Below are 27,630 nucleotides of genomic sequence, written 5' to 3' on the forward strand. Positions count from 1 at the left end.
TCCTAGGTTGTGCTTCTAAATAAGACAACGGGACTCAACAAACCTTGGGCATGCAAGTGAGCAGGATCCTTCCAGGGGTCCCTTCCATAGGAAGGTATGGAAGTGGAACTCCTGGAGGATGAGATTGGACAAGCAAAGTTTACAGGAGCTATAGGAGCATTGGAAACAGACTTTTATTTAACAGAAACTTACACAAACTTCATACAAACCCTACATTATGCAAAGCTTTATCACAATTCTACACATGTGGTAACTTTGGCTGGAGGGCATATTAGTAGCATTTTGACAAGGGACATTTTCTCTGAGAAAATGTCACAGAAAAGGGCTCCAAAATGATACAAAGACGCTCTGGGTGATATCCACTCCACCCCAGGGACTGGCCTTGATGGGGAACCTGAATGAACTGGCAGGAAGTCGGTGCCCTCCCACCTTCCTCTTTCAAAGATAAAAGAGATTCTTAGGTTGGAGATCATCCTAGCCACACTGTGACCCAAGAACCTTTCCAATGAGAATATCCAGCGTTAGGTTGTAGGGAGGTGTCATGCCTCTGTTTACAAGTAAGGGGAACCCAAGAGTGTTAACGTGTAGAAGACCAGCCCAGTGGGGGGACTAAAGTAGACTCCAGTGGCCTACCAGTCCACCAGACTCCTTGGCTAGGCTGCAGACACTAGCTGAATTCCACTTCATGGGCCACATCGCTCACTTCCACACAGGACCTTAACGGACATGTTAGAAGACTTGCCTTCCCCCTCAGCCACCACAAGCAACTGACTGAAGTTTCCACAATTTGGGTCGACCTTCCTAGCCCTTAGGGACAACTCTAGAATCTCAGGACCCTGAAGCCAGCCGGGGAGAAGATTCCCTCGGCCAACCCCCTTGAGGAATTGTGACTGAACTAATATCATCTCAGCTAATGCTTCGTTTTTGCTGGGTTTTTTTTTTTTTCTTCACTGCATTATTTTAAACCAAGTTATCTCTGTTCAAATCTGTTGAACTTGCAGAGAAAATATCCAATCACTAAATGGAATTCCTTTCTAAACCAGGCCTCGCTCGCTCATCAGGTATGATAAGCAGGAGACGGGTGGCTGTTTCTCCACCACCAGATAAATGGGGCTGGCCTGGGGTAAGGGGCAGTGGGGCAGGGAAACTGCTGAATGGTGGCTAATTATTTCAGCCAAGCCTTAACATAAAATCATTTAACATCACCAACACTTTCAACAGACTTCTGAAGAAAAAGGGGGTGGAAACTGATCACTCCTCACTTACCACATCCAACTCGCAGAAATAAAAGTACCTAAAGACATACATGAGTGGCTTTTTTTTAAAAAGCCTGAGAGAGCAGAGTTGATCTTTATTTTCTTATTAAAAATGTGGGGTATTTTCCTTAGAGTTAATAGGCAGTCTTTATTTTACAGTAAATACTCTTTTTGATTTCGTGTCTTCACAAAATTGCTTTTAACTTTTGATGTAGAAGGCATTTAAACAAAAATACTGTGCACTGTCGGCACTTTTTTCTTTTAAATATTGAAATAAATAAAATAGTTAACTCTTTTTTTGTTTTTTTCAGTTTGTTTGTGTTCAGTTATTTCTATTGTAGAGCAAATTCCAGTCTGACTTGGGTGCTTTCTCACATACTCTCAAAGAAAAAGTTATGATGAATTTTTTAAAAAAGAAAAAAAGGATCTTCTTATTGCACAAACTTAGGCCATTGCTGAGACTTCACTGAGCTGAGTTGTGCTGGAGGATTTTTCCACAATCCAGGCTCTGGTGTCGGCTGAAACACACGCACAGGAGGGGGCCGGGCAAGGGAAGAGGAAGAGGAGGAGGAGAAGGAGGAGGTGATGATCCTGGCGGCTTCTTTTCACCTTCTTCAGAAATGGCTTGCTTGAAGGATGCTGGAGTTCCCAGGCCAGAGTGTTGACTGCAGAGGGAAAGGGAATAAAAGATAAAACAAAAAACAACAGCACAGAACAACTACCTAAGAAAGAAAGATGACAATTAAGGGGTCAGCAAAAATGAAATGAATTGAAAAGAAAAACAAAGAAACAACAGTGATAACCGCGCTCACGAAGCTATGACCATGGGCAATGAAAACCAGGCTGGGCTCTCTGAATGTCAGGGGCATGAAATCAACTGGGAACAGGGCAGGGCAGGTAATAGCAGGACCCAAGAGACGGAAAACACAACTGGATGTTCAATTCCTACGGAGGCAGAGCAGGGTGAAACTGGGTGTTCACAAAGAAAACAAAACAAAACAAAAAATGTTCTCCTCTACTTGGAAGAAAACTGAATCTTTTCAAAGTTAAAACATCCCAGACAGGACTATTGTGATGCCATCTGCCTGTCAGTCACCTACGTGAAAATACGTGGTTCTATGCTAGAGGACCAACTGCACCCACAAAAAAAAAAAAAAAACCCAATTGATGTCCCATTTAGCCCAAGGCCAAAAGGACACTGCTTCACACACACAGACACGTACTCATCTCCAGTCCTGGCCCAAGTAAACTGAGGGTGTCCCAATTACTAGCAGACAGGACCAAGCCAAGAGGTCAGTTCCTGTCCTCCACTGGCCTGTGGATCCCAAGCCTTAGAAGCTGGTGGCTCTTCAAACCAAGTGGGTCCATTAGCCTGGAGAGGTACCAGGCATCGATTGCTTTTAGCTGAAAGGGAACCTGTTCAGTTGCTGTGGTCTTCGACACAGAGGAGTTGGTACAAGGAGTGGGCATTAAAAGGAAAGGGTGCTAACATTTCACCCCACTAGCAGTTCCTGAGGGCCAAGCTGGGTGCCCCCACAGAGCCCCATCACACTGAGCTCATTTGGAAAGGGCCTAAATGGAAAGTGGCCAAAGCAGCAGGGAATAAAGTTCAAAACCAATGAGCAGCTCAGCATCCTCCAAGTTGAAATTTTCAAAAGATGCCTGCCTCCAGCATACTGCTCCCTGGCCAGGTGCACGGGCCTAGATTAGGTACCCTTCCAAGGCCAAGACTCCATCCATCTACCTATGCTCTCAAAGGAAGGCTGAAAAGGACTCCACTTCCACCACCACCACGTTCTCCCTCCACATCTGCCCCTACTCCCTCCCTCTACCCAGTTCCATCCCACCATCTCACCTCTCTGATCTGCAGTTCTGGTGCCTCTTACCGGGTTTCTCCTCCCACACTCACACCCCTGTTAACTCCTCTTGACCATTGTCACCTGCCTCCCATCCCTTTACTTGAGAGATAAACCAGTGTGGCCTTTCTTCTGCCTCCCATAGAGTGCCTGCCAACTATCCTCTTAAGATTTCACCCCTGGCCACAAGCCTTTCTGTGCCTTCCCCAGTTCTCCAACCCTTTTGGTTGGATGTCACCTGCCACCTTGTTGGAGAGTCTCTCACAACCATACCATCAGGCCCTTTCAGTTTTCACAAATTTCCACCTGGCCTCCCCCAGCATTCACACTTACCAAAGCATACACACACACTTTTCTTCCTTTGCCCCAGTTAAGCCACCTAGAAAACAGTTTGGTTAGTTGCCAACTTTGCACTCTTAATGTCCACTTCTCTTTCATTGCCTCTGGCTTGGCCAACTGCAGGCCACAGGCAATGTCCTGCTGCGTCCTCAATCTCCTGTGCTTGGTCCCCTCCAAGGAGGCTCAGTTTTTCATCCATCCACTCACCATCCACCCTCCCCCACCCCTGTCTTCACATCCTCACATCACTTCACTGACCCCTGGATCTCATCTACCCACTCTGACCAATGATACCTGCATCTCTGTCAACAGTCTTTATTGACTATTCACTAGGTATAAAATGAGATTTATTAATACTTCCACTAATTAGCTCAGAAACATTGCTTGGGACTCAGTCTATTTCAGCAAATAACTCTGGCACTGTGGTGTTGGGCACTATCCCAGGGATATAAGTGACATCACCTTTGCCTTCAAGAAGCACATCATGTATTAGAGGAGAAAGACTAATAGCAGGAACAAAATGCTACAGAATAATCCTTAAGCATGTCTGCATATTGTGATTTTTGCCATTTTTCATGGATCAAATTGTGATTTCCAGCTTTGCTTTTTGTTCAGTTCTATCTCATTCTCTCTGACAACAGATATTCTTGTCTATTAAACAGTGACTGTCAGTCAGAGCTCTTGGTTGATCTGGATAACTCCGTCAAAAAAAAATCCCCTCACTACTGTGATTCACACAAAAATAATCACATATACTCCACAACAACACCTACCCATTAACTATCAGTGAATACCTAGACTGCCCAAGTAAATTTCAAATAAATCCATTGACCAATAAATCCACTGGACCATACTTAATTGCATCGTATTCTTTACAGGACTGAGTTGTCACACGCATATTCCTATTACTCAGTCTACGGTCACCAAAAGAACAAAGGTATATCTGAACAAAAAATATTAGCATTCCAGGCCTGTTAGCACACTAGCCTGAAACCTCAGCTCAAAGGCTAAACGTCTGAACCACCACTAATGGGGTAAATCATTCATGTACCTCCTGATATAATGCACTGGGAAGGATACGACACCGTTTCTGTGATAGTCTTACCAAAAGTCACCATTTCATTTTAATCATTAGCAAACAGCACCCAAACCTAAAGTGAATAGCTTTCTGTGAAACAACTGGCAGAACTTGAACAGGTCTATAGACTGTAGTGTGGTGTCAATGTTGATTTCCTGACTGTGATCATAGTACTGTGGTGATTTGGAGAATCTGGGGGAAGGATACACTGAAATTCTTTGTTATTATTTTTGTAAGTATTCTGTAAGTATGCATTTATTTCAAAATTTAAAATGTTTAAAGTCTTAAATATTGGCTGAGGACCAGTGTTTAGATAACGTGAAAACCTACGGCCAATGTTGATAACTAATAATTCAGTCCTGACGGGGACCTTCCATCATCTCAGTTGTTCTGTAAATCAATCAAGCAGAATGGTTTTTCCTATACTGTTATTTTGAGTAGATGGTCAGAAATCACTTTTATTAAGCACATTTGTGTCACGTAAGTCAATGTTTCATGTGAGAAACACTTGGGCGTGTGACCAAAACAGGGCCCCAAGTGTTTACTCCCTGCCACCTCACCACCCCCCACCTCACCACCAAGACACTGCCCCCCAGGAAGCTCAATCTTGGTTCTGTCAGAAAGTTCCTGAAGTCTCAGACCCAGCGGTGTTTCTGCAGGATTATACTCTGCAATGAGTTGGTTTTATTGTTCTGTTTTTGTTTGTGTTTTACAGAATCAAATACCTCCTCTTGACCCAAAAAGGTCTTAAACAAAAGACCTCAAAGCCCTTTACTGATTTTACTCCAGAAATCTGTGAAATGTGACTTTTGGGGGAATTAGTATAGACTTAGGAAAGAAAATTAGAAGACGCAGATGCCAACTACTAACACTGGAACTTTGGACCAAACATCTAACCTGACTGAACCTCGGTTTCCTCACCAGTAAAGTGGGAATAAATGACATCCATCCCACCTCAGAGTTGTTTTAAGATTCATTATGAGACAATAAAGATTATATACTTATGACTGGGAAAGAGATGTCCACATCCTAAAAATAGGTAAACTGAGGCAGAGCCTCATGGCAACAAAACTAGACACCAGAGCTTCTCATTTCTACCCTAGGTTCTACTCACCAGATCAAAAATGCCTCACTCCAAAAACCAACCTAAGCAACTCCACTTCCAGCAGTAAACAAAATCCCCTGTGGAAAAATTCCTAATTCATGAGTCTGCTCAAACTTTAAGTACATATTCAAGATCATATTCATCAGTTGCAACAGGAGGCAGATTGGGATAAAATTAATTAATTTTATTCCACCATGAAGTGAGAACCTCCAAACAGCCGTTAGTTCTTTCCCCGAGTAATGATCTTGTGTTCCCTCAAGTACTATATAAAGGCCATATCAGGCTGCAGCCCATTAGGTGCATGGAGAGCAGGAAGACTTAAAGGGATACTATCGATGTGAACATCATATTTTTTATTAAATCCTGCTCTCTAAAATAGCAGCAGCAAATTGGATTACTGGCTTTAAAGTACCTTTAAAAAATTAAATGCATATTTCTCATCCCCCATGTTGTAGTGATTATAGTATCTGATCTCTACATAGTCTCAGTAACAGATACAAAGAATTAGATTATTCTGGATTAGAAAAAAACACCAGATAGTCACCTTTCACAGCAACAATAGTCACCTCTACATCAACAATTCCCCCTGGAGGATTTGAATGTTGTAACAAATTTAGAAAGTTCCATACCTTTGGTTCCCCTATATTTGGACAAGGACTTAAAAAATTAGTGACATTTCTGAAACATGCTGGAACTTTACTGAGCTAAGGTCAAAGGAAATGGGTCAGATTGTTTTCAACTTCATGATCCTAATTTCCTTTTTATTTTAAAATTTGAATTGTGATCCTTATTTAACAAAAGCAACCACAAAAATTATGTGTGTCCATGGGTCACACAGCTCCTGCAATTCCTGAGGCGAAAATGAAAGGAGATCTCTTCGTCCCCAAGAGGCATTGGGAGAGAATATCCAGAAATGATGGTTTAGAAAATTAGGTATCTGGGATGGGGCTGTAGCTCATTGGTAAAGCACTTGCTTCACATATGTGAGGTACTGGGTTCAATCCTTAGCATCACATAAAAATAAATATATAGTGTGTCCATCTAAAACTAAAAAAAAATTAGAAAGGAAAGAAAATGAGTTATCTTTAATATTCTACATAGAACCTTGATTAAAATTTTCTTTTCTAGGATCTAATAGTTTGTTTACTCTCTGGTGGTTGAAATTTCTTTTAAGAAGGTTGATGTTTAAAGCTATGCTCATTATAAATACTCTTTTTCTTAGCTGAAACTGAGCAAGGTACACATGAATGCACACACATATCTATTCCCTATCCAAAAACCATCCAAGTGTCCGCTAAACCAAGGTAGAATATATACATTCTAGGTTTCTGGGAATCAGAACCTAGCCCCTTACTGTGTGGAGGGGTCTTAGATATTCTTTTAACTTTATTACTAAGCCTCAGTGTCTTCATCTATAAAATGGGGATAATATAAGCATTTATCTCAAAGGGTGATTATGAGGATTAAATGAAACATTCCAAGGAAAGTACCCAGAACAGTACTGAATGCATAAACATTGAGAGTTGTTATCTAGAGAAAGGGGTGGGGGCAACATCAACCTCTGAGGCCCCTGAAAATCCAGGACTCCTCTGGCTTTTCTCTGAGTTTCCTTGCTTTGCCTTAAGACGTCTGCCTCCAAAGCAACATCCATTCCACTCTCTCAAGCTTAACTTGATCTTTCTCAACCAAAAAGTGAAAAATTTGAACTTGATCATCTTTTCTTCCAGTTCTTTTTTCTCTTCTTGTCATTTTTCTTTCTTTCTTAAGAATATAAATTCTGAGTCTGTTGAGAGATGCTATAATCAAGGTGAGACAAGATGCTCAGGCAATGCTGAGCAACACTGCTATGCTCACGTTGGCTGAGAAAGGTGAGGGTGTCTGCTATTCCCTACTAAGAGAAATCAGAATCAAGTTGTACTAGTAAAAATAAATTAGATAAGACCTATCCTCAAACAGATATTTCCCTGGGAATTTGTCTTGTTAGACAGTTCTAAACCGTTGGCTCCCCCATTAGAACAACAAGTTTATAATGTGTTTTAATTATGTGGATATTTTTTAAAATCTCAAGTTCAAAGCCAAGTTGCCACTGATAATGCTAGGACTGTGAACAACTAAACAGCTCTCAAATGAGAGTGTGGATTGAACATATACTTTTATTAACATGGAAGCTCACATTTCATTAGTCAGGCACATCATAAGGCTATGAATCCAACATCTAAGTCACAGGAATAAAGTACAGAGGTGAAAACTGACAGCAAGGCTAGCTGTGTCCTCTTAGCAGAAACCTACCAGAGTCAACTATGTTGGCGTATTCACAGATGTGAGCATGCAGGAATATTACAACCGTGGAGGTTTAGGCCATGGCTCCCTAGGGACAGAACCACATACAGATTAGGCAGAACATCCCAAAAGTGGGTGGGGTTGTTACTTTTGATCTCTCGAAACAGAACAAATACCCAGGCAAGCATATACCCACTTGAAACAGGAGGAAAGTGGAAGCCCTCTCCGTGTTAGGCTACCAGGGAAGCACCAAAGTGTCCATTTGTGGGTCTGTCTGTTTGACCTGGCACTTGTTGGGTTGATTTGTTATTTTAAGGAGTGGTCTAATTCAGGAGGATCTGCAAAGGCTGGATCATCAAAGTAGATCTCCTCAGACACCGACAAGCAACCTGTTAACTGGGCAGCTACTTGGATCTCCCAACCCAAGTCAAATGGCACTGCCCATGTCTCACAGAGAACACCTGTCGTGGGAGCTCAAAAATCTTCAAAACAGCCCTGTTGTTTGTTGTGCCTAATCAAGGATCTTCTTTAATCTGGACTCATCCCCTGCGCAGTGAAACTGGGACCCAGAGCTAAGAAAACCACCCAGACATGCAGGGCCCTGAAGCTGCCCTCTTCATTCCTACCCAAGTCCAGCCACCAACTCCAGCCTCAGTGCCCTGAACTCCACTCTCACCACAGCCAAGAGAGGCAGAGTCTGCCAAGCATTTCCCCAGCCACCTTCTCTTGCAGTTAAAGCCAGAAGCCCCCCATTCTCCACATACAGCCCCTCCCACACAGTCCAAGCAAGCTCAGCCCCACACCTGCACCCAGGCCGCAGAGTCCACATGCACACACAGACCACCAGGTGAAAGACACTCCAGGAGCCACTCCCACACTAAGAAGGGGGAACCCGGAAAAGCGAAAGAGCAAGCCAAGGGTCAAAAAGGAAAAAAGAAAGACAAAGAAAACTAAAAAATAAAAAATTAAAAAAAAAAACTATGATGGTTTTGCCCGGGTGGTAAGACAGATCAGCCAAGACGTACCTTTTGAGAAGGGCCTTGTAACTGGTCATGGTTGGGATGGCCAATGAGGTGAACGGGTCTTCTCCATCCAGGCCTTGAGCAAGTGTTGCTTTGGTTTGTTTCAGGAGGTGCTATTGGAAACATAAAACAAAGTGCCCGACAGGCACTATAAAAAAATAAAAATAAAAAGAATACAGGCGGCTGGATCATCCAATGAGCAGTTAACTGTTTTAAACAGGGGGAAGGGGAAGGGAGATATACTGTGAGGTGTCCTTCTTCCACGAGGGTGGCCTCAGGTCGCTTTGTCACTGCCGAGCCCATGACTTTTGCTTATATTCCATTCCTGCGTTTGGAAGTTGCTCTTCACCAGGAAGAAAGTGAGGGAAAGCCAGCATCACCGAAACGGCAGCTCTGCTGAACCAAGGAGGAGCCCAGGAGGCGGCTGCTGGTCAGGGCCGACGCTGGAGGGAGGCCAGGCGCCTGGCCTTCTCTGGGACTGCTGCCATTTTCCCCGCAAGCAGAGAGGAGGATGGAAAGGTCAAGGGAGGAGACATGGGGTGGGGGTCTGCCATGGAGAGCCACAGGCTCTGTGGGGCACAGGGAGGTGCCATCCTCTCCCATTGAGGAAACTCCCCCCAGCAGCTCGCTTCTAAACAGGGTATTACTGAGATGCCTTTGATTTCCCTTTTCTCACTCTCTCAAAAGAATAAAAAATAAAAAAGTCCGACTCCAATAATAGCTAGCATATATAAATAATAATTTTAATGTTATTGGCTCTTTGTTTCCAAACCTAGTGTTCCTCTTCTCTTCATCTTTACCAATAAATATGAAAACTGCGGAAATCAACTCTGCTCATGTCAAAAAGATCCCCTCCCCACCCCCAAAAAAAGAGAGAAACCATCTAACTTCCTATTTCTAGGGAACATAAATAACACATCACGGTGCCATCGCTCTGAAGAACGCTCGCTCTGCTCTCTTGTCATTTTTTGTTTTGTTTTCAGTAGTTTGTGCTTCTGTTGTACACACCCAAAAACAGAGGGATGGCGAGGGGAAAAGACTCATGGAAGGTGGGAGGAAGAAGCAAAAGGATCAAGGGAAAAAAACTAAGTCGTCTTTCATTTAAAAATATATATATATATATATCAGAACCAGAACAATGACCAGAGTCAGAGGGGGATGGCCAAGCGCCCAGTCCGCTCCGTGGGCTTTAGCAACTGCCCTTTTTATCTGCTGTGGGCGAGCCCCGGCCACTGCGGCGTCCTCGACAGGAGCGAGGCTCTTCCAAATCGTCCTCATCAAAGCCGTGGAAAGTTGAGGTGTCACTTTCTGACGTGGAACCGAATAAGTCCTCCGTGGTGCGTGCTGCGGCCGCTGCCTCCTTCTCCTTCCTGCCTTCTCCTCCCAAATGAGCTGACACGTATGATGAATATATCAGCACATGGGTTAAGCAACAGACAGCATTATTAATATTCTCATTACGTTATGACCATGTTACTCTTAATAGCAAGATAGTAAACCATTGTCACACCAAAAAAAAAAAAGAATTAACCGGGTACATCACCTGCTGACGGGGATCTGGGACAAAGCACATGCTTCCAGGGAAGAGGATGCCCACCTCCCCCGAAAAGGCATCGTCCCTACCATCAGACACACGTCCACAGCTTCTGACAGCAGCGCCATCTCTCCCCTCCCGCACGCACACACGCGAGCACGCTCCCTCCACCCTGCCCCAGACCACGATTTTTCTCCTGGTGGTTTTTTTAAGCCTGGTTGGTATTTCTTTGGTGTTTTCGGTTGATGTTTCTTGGAACAATGTTTGTCCGTCACTTTGACAGTCAGCTTTACAAAGGTATTACTGTCAGATAACCCATGCAGTGTGGTTAATCCTCTGTCCGCTCTATTTTGATTTTCACCTGCTTCTAATCCCATTCTTTCGGAACCCTTTCAATTCTACCCTTACACCATGTAGTTCATTTGCACTGAAAGCGAAAAGAGGTTGGAAATTCCGATAAGCGGTAGGTAATAAAAACAGCTTCTCATTTTCTTGAACCCCCTGGAAGAAATTCCTGGGATCCGTACCCACACTCAGGCACAGGAGCACGTGCGCGCCGCACACAAACCCACACGCTCCAGCCACTGAACATGCCCAGGTCTTAGTTGCTCCAGAAAGTTCAGATTGTGAGCTCTAAATCAGAACACTAAGAAGGTGAAAAGTAGGGGTAAATCAGCCTAATAGAACACAGTATCCTGAAATCTGCAAAACTCGTTTTGAAACTTCTTCACATTATTCTGGGTCCCAGGAATGCTCCAGATATGGTGGCAATGCCCCTCTTACAGTGCCAGTCTTAGGCATCCCACTTTCTCCCAAGAAACAGAAGTAGTGGGATAGGTGGGCAGGGAAAGGCAACTCCTCCAGGCTTCATACTCCTCCCCTGAGGAGGCTCCAGAGAAGTTCCAGCCCACCTGCCTTAACAGGCACATCCCATGGGCTGACTCAGCCTTTGTATTCCCAAGGTATCAACTATTTCAGGAAAATCATAGTCAGGCCTTGACTAAATGATCCACCAAAATTAATCCTAGGCAATTGCAATGAGAATATCTAGGTTGTTATAAATGGTCCCCTGAGTCACGTAGCAGACAGAACTTGGGAACGAAAAATTGCATGAAGGTTGTGGAAAGAGAGGGCTTGGTGTGGATACAGTCAACTTCCCACCTCTGATGCCCCCCATGGATGCGATTCAAGTAACCCAATTTTTGTAGGAAAGAAAAAGGAAAAATGATAGCAGTTTGTAATGAGAGCTCTGAAGCTGCCCTCTCTAACCTGTCCAAACCTAGAGCAGTCCATAATATCCTGCTTAGAGCATTACTCCACCAAGTGACCTTGCTTCTGGCAGTAGAGATTTTGTCTGATTGCTTGCTCTCAGGAAAAAAAAAAACAACAACAACAACAAAACACAGAGTTGAATTTTATTTTTTTTTTCTTTTTAAGTGTCTAAAATCCAGAATAAACTATCACAGGGCCCTGTCTCCTAAGCTAGCATGAGTAGAATAAAAAATCCAACATATGGCATTGTGTTTGGATCATAAATGAATTGACAGAATTGCATAAAAGGGCCACCCTGGCAGGCCCCCTGGGAGTTAAATGTTGAGGGTTGTGTGCAACAGAAACCAGTCCTTTTCCAATGACTGATTTGTCATTCAAGGCAATATTGAGCCCTAAACAACCCAGACATCAAAATATAAAAGATCTAAAGCTAAGATTTGCAGACACAGCAAGGAGGAACTGAGTGGTAAACTAAGTCCTTCTCTTGGGACTGGGGGTGGAAACAATTCTGGGTGGAAAGGTAGTAGGGAGAAATGACTCCCATGCTGAAACCAACCACCCACCCCAACTGCTTCACCTGCTAGGGAGCCATTGATAAGACTAAAGATGGTCTACGATCCTCTTTCCTCCCTACCTTGTGCATCAGTCTAGTTATGATATAAAACAATAGGAAAAATAGAGAGCACCAACCAACCATGATCAGCCCAAAATAATGGTTTGGTTATAACTGAAAATAAGAGCAAAGACCTGAACTCATTTTAAGAATGAATGAATAAGACCAAAAGTCTCTTTCTGGTATTTTAGTCTTTGGTTAGGTTAAAGATAAAAACAAAACAACAACAACAACGAAGAAACCAATAACAACAACAAACACACATCAACTCCAGATCAGCCCCAAGATGCCTGTGCTTTTGCCTCCTTGATTTATAAGGGTTTATTTTTTTTCTATTCCATATGAGAAAATGGGATGAGTGGCCAATGGAGGTGAAGTGTTTATGTAGCTATCCAGGAGCCCTTGAATCTCTGATTCCCGCGATTCATAAAGTGACTGCTTTCCCAAGGTTCATGTACCCGTCTCTCCAGGGTCATCCAGGTATTTCCACATAACAGACACATCTTTCTATTACATGTGCATCATCCAGTACAAGAAAGCACGTTGCCTGTGTCTCCAAGTATTCCACTCTACCTCGCCATCATCCATGACACAAAATAACGTCATGGAAAGTTTACATAAAGCAGGACCCAAGTCAAAACTTCCTCCTTTCTCTTCTCCCCAGAACCAGAACATAACTTTTGGTTCTTAAGACCCAAAGAAGAAAAATTTCAAAGTGACCTGAAAACCCCCCCTTCACTCAAAATCATCACCAGCATCACTTCTCTGCTGCCCTCTCCCACCCACCACCACCAAAAGATGGCAGAGAAATGGAGGTGGAAGAGTTCCTGATCTACAGGCACAGGATGCAGGAAGGGGCCACACTCACCAGAGCGTCCACAGTCTGCACAGGACACCAGCTCTTCAGGCCGCCCGCTCTTCTTGTTCATGTTGGAACCCCCCAAGCAGAAGTCACAGTAGTTGTTGGGAATTACTGTCCCATCTGGTCCTTTCTGGGCTGTGGAAACATTGAAAAATTCCAATTTTAGGCTGAGACGTGTTCCTACTGTTCCCTCTTCCTCCCACAGTATGGTGGAATCTACTCCAGAAAGAATATGAAGTTTGGAATGTCAAGTTTTGTTACAACCCAGTTGTGATACTGGGCTAGGTGTTTTTTTTTGTTTTGTTTTGTTTTGTTTTATCTTTCTTGGTTCAATGGTACAAAGGCCTGCAAGTCTTCCAGAGTTGAATTTTCGCAATAGTTTCCAGTTCTATAGAAACCACCTTGCTCCTCTGGATGAAGAAACCATCCAGAAGGATGGTTAGTCAAGTGAACTTCTCTTAACCCTGAGCGACCAGTTTTCCAAGTCAAGGCCCCAAACATCAGGTGGAAACCATAAACACTCATGACTAGAGGAGGAGAAATGGTCAGTGCCTAGGCCTTGCTTTTGAGAAAGATGTTCTTACTTAGGAGAGATCCCTCCTGTCCCTGCAAAAGAAACATCGGCAGCTGGTCATTACCAGGAGGCAACTGGAGATGCTCTTGGGGACTTTGAGTAACATCTTGGCAGGTACACAGATATCTGTTCTTCTTCAGCTTCATCTCCCTGAATCCCAGACTCATTGATCATAGAAGCACTCAGGGCAAGCTAATCTGCAGACCCTAAATGCCTAGAATCACACTGGACACAGGTTTACCAGGTGCTAAGCTTAACCTCACACCAGGGATGGGCCAACGGGTGACTCAGTGAGCATGTGTTTAAGCCTCAGACCTTCACACGTAACTGGAAGTCCTTAAATAAAAGCAAAAAAAAAAAAAAATCATGGGATATGACCTAGAAAACAAAACTTCATGAGAACCTCACGGCTTTGCGAACAGAAATCATTCTCAATTTCTAGGAACTGGTTGAAAAGTCTTGGGCAGGTTTTTTACATGAGAGAAATGCTTCAATTTTCCTCTGTTTCTCTCTTCCTATTGGGGGGATTTCTTTATCATATTCACACTCTCTATTTTGCAACTAAGAAGAAAAGTCAGCCTCCCTCCCTCTCTCTCTCTCTCTCTCTCTCTCTCTCTCTCTCTCTCTCTCTCTCTCTCTCTCTCTCCTCTTTGTGGGATCAGCCTTAACCACAGGGTATCTTCCCCCTCGGTATCCCCAATGTCTGCTGCTATCTTTATTATTCACTGGCTAGCATTAATCAGGGTCCCGTAGGGTACAAATCAGTAAAAGGAAGAAGATATGTGAGCAGAAATACCATCCAGACAGTAAGTGATAAACGGATTCACCCGCTTTAATATGATTCCCTCTGGCCTTCACTTCGTCCGTGCCTCTGCTTTGCCTCCAGGAATAGAAAACTTACCTGGGGAAGGCAGAAGACAAAAGCTAGCAGAATTATATTACAGAGGGTTAATCCATTTATCAGTTGCTATTTGGATGGTTTAATCAGTTTCTAAGTCATTGATTTCCATCTTCGGGGAGGCAGACAATTCTCTGCTAGGAAAGTGTTGGCCTTTGGGGGAGGCAGAGGAGTTGGTTGCCCTCTGTGGTCTGTTGAGTATGGGCTTTTCCTTCAGCCACTGGATCTCTAAGACATCCACATGGCATACTGAATGGTTTTGCAAATAAGCTCCAAAATCCAGTACATCTGCAAAAATTTTACTCTGCCTATAAAATGTGCTTGGCCCAAATCCAGAAGTACCAGCATCCCTTTCTTCTTTCCCCTTCAATTCCATCTTTCCATTTTTAGAACTCTCCTAAGAAAATCCAAGAATATCTAGGAAGCAAATCAACTTTTCTTTTTCTCATCAAGAAATAGATGGAAATCCATCAAGTGGTAAACATAAATTGAGGTAGGGCATATAACATGTAAGGGCCAAGGATACATCAAAGATGAGTTTCATGATGGATATGAACTGGATACAAAATGTACAAATGCCAATCACAGCTTAGGTAACTTCCTATAGAAAGGCAGTCAAAGAATCCAATGTATTATTATCCCCCCCCCAAAAAAAAACAACTCTCAAAAGGCCCAATCTCCTCATCTGTCTTTCTTATAATCTTAAGAACTTCCCATAAATGTCAGATTTCCTCCCCATTTACAAAATCTTTTTTTTTTTAATATTTTTTTAAGAGAGAGTGAGAGAGGAGAGAGAGAGAGAGAGAGAGAGAGAGAGATAATTTTTAATATTTATTTTTTTTTTTAGTTTTTGGCAGACACAACATCTTTGTTGGTATGTGGTGCTGAGGATCGAACCCGGGCCGCACGCATGCCAGGCGAGCGCGCTACCGCTTGAGCCACATCCCCAGCCCCCCCATTTACAAAATCTTTAAGCAACCAAACAATCTGATTGTCTCCAACACACTGCATCCCCTGTGATATATGAGGACAAAGAAGTAAAATACAGAGTATAAGAACTTACAGATTATTCTTTACAGTGTTTGCTACTAACAGATCACTGGTAGAATACCCTACTGAATCAAGAACTCCAATGCTGTAAGAAATTTAAAAAAAAAAATCAGAATGACCTAATAGAGCAAAGCAGATAGTGATGGAGGGAATGATCCTATATAAAAAGACCAAAGGAACTGAATTTAATTCATCTAAAGAGAAGTTTCCAATGAGTTGGAGTCAGAGCAAAGTCCCCATATATGTATTTATATATGCATGTGTGTGTGTGTGTGTGTGTGTGTGTGTGTGTGTTGTCTGTTAGTCATACAAAGTACCTGTTCAAGGGAGGGAGAGAGGTGCTAAAATCTCACTCCAAGGCCCTGGTGTATACCAGCCAGCAGGGATAAGGTATGCATTTTTGGTCCTCTAATGAGTCCAATATAGAAAGTGACAGTGAACAGCTATGCTTTATTTTCAAACAAATACCTTTTGCTTCCGTTCCTACTCTCTTCTTGCAACACTGAGCCCAAAGCATCCTTCATGGTGAAATAGCACGGGACAGACTAATACCTTAAGCTTCTGGTTTGCTTCCATTTTTTAGTATTTAAGATTGGTTTCAGAGTGAGGCTTCTCCCATGGAGCTCTCCCAATTCCCAGCTAGAAATGACCAGTCACGCACTGGGGAGGGCATTCTGTTGGCATCACCATTGTGACCCTTCTCCTGTTGATTTATGTGCACACCCACCTCATCTCCTCATGCTAAATGATCTACTCCTTCAGGTCCAGCACCATGTGTAACTCATTGCTGGAGCATCTACGTGCCTTGCACATCGGAAAGAGTTGACAGCAATCTGTGGGATGAATGGCTTAGAAGGGGATGGCAGAGATGTAAACAGGTGTCACTGTGATTCTCCTGGGATCTCCTCCTTATGGGGACATAGCACTGTGTTTGCTTTCCCTGTGGCAGAGTTATCTATCCCTCTGAATATCACTCACTGCCCTTGGTTTATTTCCCAACTCCTCAAAGAAAAGTACTAATCTGTATCATCCAAATGGATGGATGGGTCATTTGACTTTGACTAATGGTGGCCAGCTCCCCAAGTACAGGGCCCTAAGGGCCCTGTGTTGCTGGAAGAATAACACTGTACACAATCACACAGGAAAATATAAGGCCATAATTCACTGACCCTTGAGAAGTGGATGCCAAGTCACACCTACCCAGTCAGCCTCCCTTTTGCTCAACTGCTTACTGAGAAGAAAAAGAAGCAATTTAGTACACTACAAAACTGAGGTGGAGCTTACACTGGATGCTTTACATACACTATTTCATTGATTCTTGCAGAGTCTTTGTAAAGTAGGATTATTTAACAGATGAGATAACTGAAATCCAAAGAAACCGAGGTGCTGGCTCCAGATCCCGGTTACAAAGAAGAGAAAAGCAGGTTGCAACCCCAGGTTGTCTGTGTCCCAAGATCCTGGGTCTAATCTTACTCCCCTGCCTCCTGGGAAGTCTAGAGGCAAACACTTCCTAGCCGTACCCTGCATATCAAGTATTTCATAAATTTCTTTAGTGTCAACTTGATTCACCCCATATGTTATTTACGAAGCCCAAAGCCATAAAAATTATTGAGATTGGCCTGATAAAAGCAGGAATTCCTTTTGAACTTAAATTTAACGTCCCTACCACAGTAATCCATCCTGGGTGACCCTGTTTATTGTCATATACTCTGTGAAAACACTTCTCTAGAGGATTCCAGAGGCTCATGAAGGGATGTTTTTAAGACAAGCTCACACCACGGCCAGATTGGCCTATGGCCCGACCCAGCCGTGAGCAATTTCCTGGTAGTGTATATGAGGTCATTATAAAAAGGATTTTACTATAAATAGGAAGCTCACCCAAACCTTGCAAGTGGGATTTAAATAGAGATTCTGCTTCTGCTGATGGGAAATTGAGTCTCACTTTATAGAATAAGATGACAGGGAGGGTAAAGACCTGAGGTATCTTGATGGCAGTGTCCACAGTGATGGATTTGGCTTATTCTTGATTAATGTTCATGGGTTGAGATCATAGAAGAAATGCAAGCAAACTGTGGAGAAAATAAAGTGGGCCTTATAGGTTTAGGAATTTACCTGAGGGTGGTAACTCTCAAGAAGCTCAAAGTAAAAAACTAAAATGGGAAATCAGGGGCAAAGTTCATAAAGAAATGCAGGAAAAAATAACATAGGCAAGAGGGAGTATTGACATAACTCAATGCAAAAAAAAAAAAAAAAAAAAGAAAGAAAGAAAAGAAAAAGAAAGGAAAGCTAAGCCTCAAGCCTTTCACCAGGCTCAGGCAAGAGAGTGCAGGCATCCTAAAAGGGCATGAGTGCACACTCTCAGGTTTTCTAGCTCAATCAGGATTTGTATCGATAGCAAAAGTCCCCAAATCGTCCATCAAATGATCACACAGACAGCGCTGTCTTTCCCACTTTCAGTCCAATCTCTGCTGCCACTCATGAAAGCAATTAATGGTGGGGACAGTCTGGCCACCAGCAACAGCCCCTCACCTGGGTTCTGTGGAGACTAGAGTTGCATCCCAGGAGTCCTGGGGAAACAGGAAGCAGGCCAGAAGTCGACGCTCCTCCTTGGCACACACACAGAGGCATGGCCTCACATTCTGAGCAGATGCTTGGACTGCCTGCCAGGGCCTGGTGTGCACAAGCCTGCGGCCATGCTCAGCATCCGCCCGCCAGCCCCAGGTCCGCAGCTATTTCTCTGGGGCCTGCTAGATGGGGGCGTGCAGCCTTTGGGGAATTCAGGGGCCATGAGTAGAGCCTTCCAGAAAGAGATGTGCCTCTCTTCACCCCTCTGAATTGTTCCCCCAACACCTTCCATGGCTGACAGTCCCTGTGTCCCTCCACAGGTCTGACACGTTTCCATGGCAACTGAAATCCTGGGCTCCAGCAGTCTCTGCTCTTGCCACCTGTTATTACTTCATCTCTCAAGTGTAAAGCATCCTTAGCCTGGTGCCACTTGGCTGTGCGGAGCGCATCTTTAGAAGATGGAGTAAAGAGAAGGGGAGAGGAAAAGAGTCCACATGGAAAGGCAGCCCCGGGCTGGCCATATAAGACACACTGGACAGAGACCAGGCTGGAGAAGGCAGCTTCAGAGACAGGGAGGGTGAGGAGGGAGGGTGTAAACCCACGTGCCCTCCCTTCAGAATCAGCCAGCAGGCCTCAGCTGGAGGCCACCGCCACATCCTGCTACCTTCTCCCTGGCCTTTAATGAGGGATGTGGGAGGGGCGGAGAGCCAGGCAGCAGGCTGGGGAAGAGAAGGCAGCTGGGCAGGGACCCAAGCCTGCCTGAGGTGGAGCAGAGCCAGGAGAGGGTTAAAAGTGGCGTGATGGAGACTGTGGGGAAGGCTGGACCAGAGGGCAAGCAGCATCAAAGCCTGGATAAATGGCCTTAATTCTCATGCTCTGGCTCACCCTACTCCTTACGTGTTTACTCATATAAATTATCCCCAAGGCCTGACACCTTTTTTCACTGCTTCCCTAGAACTGATGAAAAAATAAATCCTACAGATCCAGGGAATAAAAGTGTTGGGACTCCATTCCGGCTGGTTCTGGGTCCTATCCTAGGGATCAGGGCCTGCCCCAGGGCTGCAAGAGGAAGGGGAAGGACGACTCCACCCCCAATGTGCAGAAGCAGGGGAGGTGGGAGCCCCACAGAATGAACACCAGGACCCACTCCCTTCAGACCATCGGGAATCCTCGATGGCAGAGAACTCGCTCCTTCTCCCGTGTCATTGGGCCACCCAGCACTGAGGACAATGTGATTGTGGGATAGGATGGGAGGGTGCCGGTGCAGAATGATTCCAGGGACTGAGATAAGTCGCTGAGGAAGGCCGAGGGCTGATTTCATAAGTCTTCCAAGTTTATGGATGAGCCTGATAAATTACCACACTCTGTATCGTCAAGGACAACCTGAGACAAGATGAGTAGAAATGGCAGCACATGCCGCAAGAAAGCTAGAAGGGAGCAAGTGGACCTGGCTGCAGGGTGGGCCTCTCTGAGGAGCCCACTGCACACAGGGAAGGGTCCCCTAGGCCTGGTCATTTGAGTTCATGTCTATCTAGAGGCAAGAGACTATGCTAGAATATGCTAAATGGAGCATGCCTGTAATCCCAGTGGCTCGGGAGGCTGAGGCAAGAGGATCATGAGTTCAAAGCCAGCCTCAGCAAAAGAGTGTGCTAAGCAATTCATTGAGACCCTGACTCTAAATAAAATTTTAAAAAGGGCTGGGGATGTGGCTCAGTGTTCGAGTGCCCCTGAGTTCAATCCCTGGCACCACCACTCCCCTCCAAAAAAAGGAATATGCAACATGGTAACTTAAGGTCCCTTTTAGGTCTATTATTTGAGGACTATAACAGGGTAAAAGAAAAAGCAGAAAAGCAAAGTTTTCTGAACCCAAAGGAACTCAGCCTTTCATGGTTGCTTTATATTTGTGTTGGAGTCTCTTTCCCCGTTAGCTATGAGCTCCTGGAGGGCAAGAGCCATGTCCTTCATCTCTGTGTCCCTTGCACTGTCACATGGATTGTCACAGAGCTAGGAATAAATATTTAATGAAAGGATGGATAAACCTTTCACAGAGGGGTTTAAAACAAACAAACAAACAAACAAAAATAGCCAGGCAAAGGAAAGACTGGGAACTGAGTGAATGTAAAATCCCCTGAGTCCAGAGTGACTCCGCCATATTGCATCACAAGAGACCAGCCCTTTCATATGAGGGACACAGTGAGGAGGAGAAGCAATGGGCCCAATGGAGAGAAGAAAGCTGTGATGTGTAAGACCTGCGTCTCCCACAAGGAAGCATTTCTTGGTAAACCAGAATGGAAGGAATCAGACTCCCAGACTCAGTGGCCGCAGGGTCTTGGGGCAGTGATAAGCCAGTGAGAAGGTAGGCCCCATTTTGCTATGTGTTTTGCTATGGTGTCAGTCCCCCGCTCCCCATGCCTGCCTTCTCTTCCTCCATCTTTATCAAATACATAACTCATTCCTCTAGATATGAACTTTGTATTCGCTCCTAAAAACTATGCTATAAAAACAGGCAACACACATCCGCTTACCTTGATGTCTCCATCTCAATGGACATACAGGTTGAGCATCTCTCATCCAATAATCCAAAATCTGAATTGCTCCAAAATCCAAAAGTTTTTAGGCACTAACATAATGCCACAAGTAGAAAATTCCACACCTGACCTCATGTGACAGGTCACATTCAAAATATAGGTCCACTAAAATGCTTTCTCTAAAGTAACTGTCAGGTAGGTGTATAAGAAACAAATGAATTTCATGTTTGGACTTGGATCCCATTCCCAAGATATCTCTTCATCTGTATGCAAATATTCCAAAATCCAAAACACTTCTGGTCCAAGCAATTCTAGTAAGGGATGCTCAGCTGGTATCTGGTTAGAGTGCCAATTTGCAGTTGGACAAAATGTTTCAACCGTTTTCCAGGAGTCTGAACACCATGTCTCCAGTGTAGGGACTAGAGAGACTACAATTAAGTTCTTTGTGCTCCAAACTTAAGCAACAACCTCAGTCTTTCATTGATGCCTCAGAAAAGACCAAATAAAAGCTCACAAATGTGGGTCATAACCTGGAGTTGCAACTTGTGATTGGCACCCAGTGAGTCCATTGATGGAGAAAACATTAATTTGAGAATAACTGTATCAATAGGGCTCTGAACAAAGTGGTTTCATTTCCCTTCAAGGATTGCAGGACATCTTGTTGTGTCATCTCGGTCTCCTGAAGTTGTCAGGATGTCACTACCATAATGATTTAGATTCAGAAGTCGCCACCTGGTTTGCCTGACTCTGCTTCTCTTCACCTCTCCTCACCACCTCCTCTAAACTCAGTCCACAGATGGTCCCATATTCTCTGGGCCCTTCAGACTGAAAGTGTATTTAAGAAAAGAAAAAGGCTGGGTATTCATGCTGAACACCTGAAGATTAGGAAAGAGTCAAGAGATCATGGGGCTGAGGGGCAGCACAGCTAGGGATGAGAGCCCAGGCAGAGGGACACACCCAAAGGGCAGGCCAGGTGGCAGGTGCTTGGAGCAGGAGGTCTGTCCTACATTGGACAGAGCATTGAGAAAAGTTGATCTCATAGAAGGTAAGAGTAAAAATGGTGATTAGCAAGTGTTGGGGAGTGGGTAATGGAAGAGGTCGATCAACATGTACCAAGTTATAGTTAGATGGGAGAAATGGGTTCTAGTGTGTTATTTGCATGCAGCATGACCATAGATAACAAATATATTGTGTATTTCAAGAAAATCTTGTAAAAAGGACTTTTTAATGATCTCACCACAAAGAAATGATGACTGTTTGAGGAGATAGATAGGCCTACCCTGATGTGTATATTATGCAATGTATATATATTATCAAAACATCATAAATATGTAAAATTGTGTTAATTTTCTAAAAATAAAAACATCGGGGGAAAAAGAGTGAAAATTGAGTCTGCCTCCTTATATTTAACAGTACAGCCTGATTCCTGGCCAGTTACCTGATTCAGTGCATCCAAAAGAAAAAAAGAAGAAGAAATATATCTACATCAGTCTTCAAAAGCTAACTTTCTCTAAGATAGTGGTTCACCTGGGAACTTGTTAAGAATGCAAACTCAAGGCCCATTTCAGACCTACAGAATCAGAAGCTCTGAGAATGGATCCAGTAATCTGTTATAACAAACCCTCCTGGAGAGTCTGATGTGCCCTCAAGCTTGAAACCAAAGTGTGTTAATCAGGTTTCCATTGCTGTGACAAATAATCAACTTAAAAAGATGAAAGGTTTATATTAGCTTACAGTTTTAGAGGCTCCAGTCCATGATTAGCTGGCCTTCTTGCTTTGGACCCCCCATAACACAGTATCTCACGGCAGGAAAGATTAGCAGAGAAAACCTGTTCACCTCATGATGACCAGGTATGAAAGAGAGGAAAAGTAGGGGGTGGGGTTCCAATATCCTCCTCCGGGGCACATCTCCAGTGACCTAAATTCCTTCCATTAGACCCCACCTCCTAAAGTTATACCACACCCCAACAGTACCATGAGCTGAGACTAAGCCTTCAACACGTAGGCCTTTGGGGGACATCTAGATCTAAACTATAACTCATGGCTCTAATAGGACATGTGACTGTCAAATCACCTCATATTATACATGTTTTCTGTTGGTGCTGTGCTTTATATAAATTAATTAATTTAATCTTCTCCATAACCTAAGAGATGCCATTCACCTTTTGATTGTATATAGATGATACTTTAGGTACAAGGAGGCTAAGCAATCTGTCTAAGGTCAAACATTAGTAAGTGGTGGTCTTGGTTCTGAACCTGGGCAGTGTGCTGCTTAGCCAGCCCACTGGATGTTACTCACAATGAACACATGCAACCATGCACCTGAGAAAAGTCAAGTCCAAGAGGCTGGCTGGGCCTAAGCATGCAGGACCTTACAGGTCAAGGCTTCCCAATTCTTGCTGTGCAAACCACTTATGGATCTCATTAAAATTCAGATTAAAATTAATCAATCAGAGGTAGGCTTTGAGATTCCACATGTCTTATAAGCTCCCAGTTAAGTCAGCCAAGCACGCAGGTTTGCCTGTCACTAAGAGGTTGTTAGGAGCAAGACTTTCGGCACTCTACTAGGTAGGTGTGAACAAGCTGGTCACCTGGCCCCTAGGTGATGCTGATATTGATGACCACACTCTGAGAAGCAAAAATGCAGGCCTCCGTGGTGACAAGTGTGGGGTGTACCCACGTGACAAAAGCATTGTCAACACAGGTGTGTTATGACCTATTTTAGACCTTTAAAAAGACCACTTCAGCCTCTCCATGGAAAACACACTGTAAGAGGCAAGGATAGAGGCAGGAAGGTCAATCTGAGGTGGTAGTGACCTGGCAGAATCCAGGAGGCAGAGAGAGGAAGGTAGACAGACCTGCAGTCTATTTGGGAAGGGGCGCTGATGCAGTGGTAAAGGAAAACAAAGAGCCAAGAATGAACCCTAGGATTTTCAATTCAGGCATTTAAAAAAAGCATTTTTTTAAATTATAAAAAACAAAAAAGAGAGGATAGAGGAGAGCTAGAAAAGACGAGACACAGAGAGAAAGATGCAGGGAAATTATTGAATAGAGTAATGTGAAATTTTTTTCTACACTAAAATTGATTTGCCAATTGAAATCTCAATGAGAATTTGCAATGTTGGGAATGGTCCATATAAACCATCACAAACAACAGAAGTCAGTAAACAGTTTCGTTATGGTTTAGATAGAAGGTGTCCCCCAAAAGTTCATGTAAGACAATGCAAGAAAGTTTACAAGTGATGTGGATTATGGGTTTTAACCTAATCAGTACATTCATGCCTTGATAAAGAGTAACTGTAGGTAACTGTAGATAGGTAGGGTGTGGCTGGGGGAGGAGGGTCATTGGGGTTATGCCTTTGGGGTATATATTTTGTCCTTATTGAGCAAAAAAAAAAAAAAAACTCTCTCTCTCTCTCTCTCTCTCCCACCCTCCTTCCAGGTGCCATGTCCTGAGCTCACACTACCACCATGATATTCTGCCTCACCTCAGGCCCCAAAGAATAAAGTTGGCCATCTATAGACTGAACCTCTGATACCATGACCCCCGAATAAACGTTTTCTCCTCTAATTGTTCTTGTCAAGTATTTTAGTCACAGCAATGAAAACTAGTTTTGAAGGGTGAACGTACCCGCTATCCATTGAAGTATATCCCCACATCCCCAAAATTCATATATTGAAGTCCTAAGCCCCAATGTGATGTTATTTGAAATGAGACCTTTGGGACGTAATTAGGTTTGGTGAGATCACAAGGGTGGGGCCACCAGGATGGGATTAGTGTCCTCATGAGTCACCAGAGAGCTTGGTTCTCTTTCTCTCTACCCACACACACTGAGTAAAGGCCATGTAAGGACACAATAAGGTGACTGCCTACAACCCAAGGGTAGAGCCCTCACTAGACACCAACTCTGCTGGCACCTTCATCTTGGACTTCCATCTCTAGAACTATAAGAAATAAATTTCCACTGTTTAAGCCACCCATCCTGGAATTTTGTTACAGCAGCCCAAGCTAAGTGCCTGTTAATGCATTCATCTTTTTTTGAAAAGTCACTATGTGATATGATGCATTGACAATTGGCTGGCAGACAAAAATTAAGGGACATCAGTATGACCATGAAAAAGATCCAAACCTAGGCCTAGGATGGGATTCCACTGTCCAGATAGAGCCAACTCAAGCCCATTCACCTCTCAGCTTCCCATCTCACTGTGCAACTTGGGACAATTACTCAAATTTCTCTAAGCCTCAGTTTCCTCATCCATAAAATGAAAATACTAGCATAGGTCTCATGGACTCATGAACATTACTTAAGATGATGTGTGAAAAGTGCCTGGCACCCCGTAGATGTTCCATCATGTCTTTCCCTCTTTCCTCTCCTGTATGAAAAATGCTTGTGCATCTGACACAGCTGAGTCAATAAGAGCTGAGTCAATAAGCTTTCCAAGAAGTGGCACATAGCTTAAGAATCCGCATCCAGGTCTCATGCCCATGGTACATCACAGGGTCCTTGTGCACCTTGGTCTCCTCTAGGGCACACGGCAATGCTTATAGGGTTACTGTGAGGAACGAATGAGATAAACATGGCATGGTTAGTGTAGTATCTGACACATTCTAGAAAGGCTGGAGACTATTACTGCCATCACCATTATTCTCTGTAGGCAGAACTCGTCAATCCTGAATATTCTAGGTCATAAAATGAAATCAAAGTGGTATAGAGAAAGCCAAGAGACATGGATTCTGACTGGGGAAATGGTGTGGTAAATAAGGGACAGCTGCATTTTCCAGACTCTGTCCCACAGCTGGGTTTTCTCTTGCTGGGTTTTATGTGTCCATCTCACTTTCCCCATTATCCCAGAAGTCCTCCAAGGGTAATGACCACATGTTATATCTTTCTGAAGGCTCAGTGACACTCATCCCCACACTAGACATACATACAGTAAGTGCTCAATAAATGCTCAAAGTTAGCCTGTACAGAAGGATCAGTGTCCCACATCTAAGATTTAGCAAAGTATGTGCTAGGGCCGGGTCAGACTCCGATCATTAAAAACTGATGCCAATGAGTCCTCGGGTGCAGTTAACTTCAGGGTGACAGAGAAATCCCTTCATGTTGTCTCAGGTGGAGCCCCTGACTCAGATTAGCCATCTGTAGTCACCTACACGGTATGTTAGTCTAAATGGGACAGAGATGACGTATCAACACTCAAAATGTATAGGCATAGTGCCAATCCTTTGTCTCATTTAAGACTCAGGGCAACCTCATGAGGTCAGTAAAATTATTATCTCCCTTTTACAGAAGAAGCAACTAAGGAGCAGAGATGTTTAAGTAACTGACCCACATTTTCACAGCCAGAACATGGGAGGTCAGCAGGGTCTGTGTCACCCTGGACTGAACAATTCCAAAGCCACTCTCTGAGCTTCTAAGTGGAGGGCATGGAGGATGGGAGTAGGGGGTACAAGAAAATTATCTCCAAATACTGTATACCTCCAAGGACCAGAACAACCCCTCAGGTTCTTTACTTGGTAATCTATAAACTATTTAGTTAAATAATAACTCATGTAAAAAAAACATCTGTTGCTAGTATCCAGATTTTCTTTTTGAGAGGCCAGAAGCAACTCACTTCTCCAAAAAGAGCCCTGAATCTGAATTTTCCTCTCTCCCCTGTGACCAAGCCTGAATTACTGGTGTCAAGGCTAGGTAAGTGGATGGTTAAGTGGGCCTCATGACTTTTAAGAGTGATCTAAGTTTCTTAAACACATTTCAAAGATAATTGTCACTCTATCTCCTAAAAGTACACTAGCTGCCCCTGGACCATATGTTAGAGGACAAGAGATGTCAGAAGACTAACATCTGTTAGATCTTCCCCATCAGGGTGGCAATGACATCATATGCTGCTTTTAGATAATTTTCACATTATCAGACTAATTTTCAGATTATCTAGTCAGCAGACATTACCCTTAATCAATTTGGTTCTCCCCTTTCAGTTCTGCAGAATACGATGTGCCCTCCAAGGGCTGGGCCTTTTTTAATTTTCTCTCTCTCTCTCTCTCTCTCTCTCTCTCTCTCTCTCACACACACACAATAGGAAGCCTAACTTTGTACTAGGCATACCACCACTGCATATAAGACTGAATGAAACCTCCAGGGACCTAGGACAACCCCCAATTTCAATTCCATCCACCTGAAAAATAAGGTTGAGATAAATTTCATAGAACCCTATTTTCAAAAACACTTCCCTCTTAGGAGCTCCAAGTATGTTATTGAGAAGCATGTTCTATTTATTTACACTATTAAATAAAAGAGATATGCCATTTAAGATTTAATAAGACTCTAAATGAATTTCTTTATAAATCATTTGTTCTTGCCTTCTAGTAATGGCTATGAGGTCTCTCCATTTCCTACAGTAAAGATTACACAATATGCAAGAAATATGACTCTAACTGTGACCCCTACCTACATTTCCATCCTTCCTCTACAATTTTGTCCCCCCCCCCCCCCCCCCCGCCTTCTACAGAGGGCTCCCTCCTGGGATCCAGGAAACCTCCTCCTAAAAATTCCTCCCTGATCTCCAAGAGCTAATTTGAATGTCCCCTCCTCCGTGAAGCCTGTGCAAATCTTCCAACTCAGTGGTCCTTGAGTTTTACTGTGTACCACAGTGCACTGGAGCATAGCATGCTCATCCCCACTCTTGGAATCTCTGTTCCAGAAGGTCTGATGGAGACTGAAAATCTGCACTTCCAGTGAGTTCCCTCAGGAGATGCTGTGGTTGCACTCAGCACCACTGCCCAGAGACAGAGAGAAT

The 27,630-nt window shown here is 43.7% G+C and overlaps 1 protein-coding gene across 10 annotated transcripts in view; it reads right to left on the minus strand.

Moving 5' to 3' along the window:
• The window catches only part of DPF3 (double PHD fingers 3), a 314,874-nt gene that overhangs the window by 95,046 nt on the left and 192,198 nt on the right, over positions 1-27,630 (minus strand). For 4 of the 10 annotated variants that reach the window (XM_081289488.1, XM_081289484.1, XM_081289489.1 and 1 more), the window contains exon 8: positions 13,224-13,352. In XM_081289488.1, coding sequence (XP_081145614.1) covers positions 13,224-13,352 — 129 coding nt within the window. Of the gene's footprint in view, positions 1-156; positions 1,922-7,923; positions 8,003-8,939; positions 10,329-13,223; positions 13,353-27,630 lie in introns of those variants that run through there. The other 6 variants (XR_014021405.1, XR_014021406.1, XR_014021403.1 and 3 more) reach the window with 5 other exon arrangements.

This window comes from Spermophilus citellus, assembly GCF_964194105.1.
Source record: "Spermophilus citellus genome assembly, chromosome: 4".
NCBI lineage: Eukaryota > Metazoa > Chordata > Mammalia > Rodentia > Sciuridae > Spermophilus > Spermophilus citellus.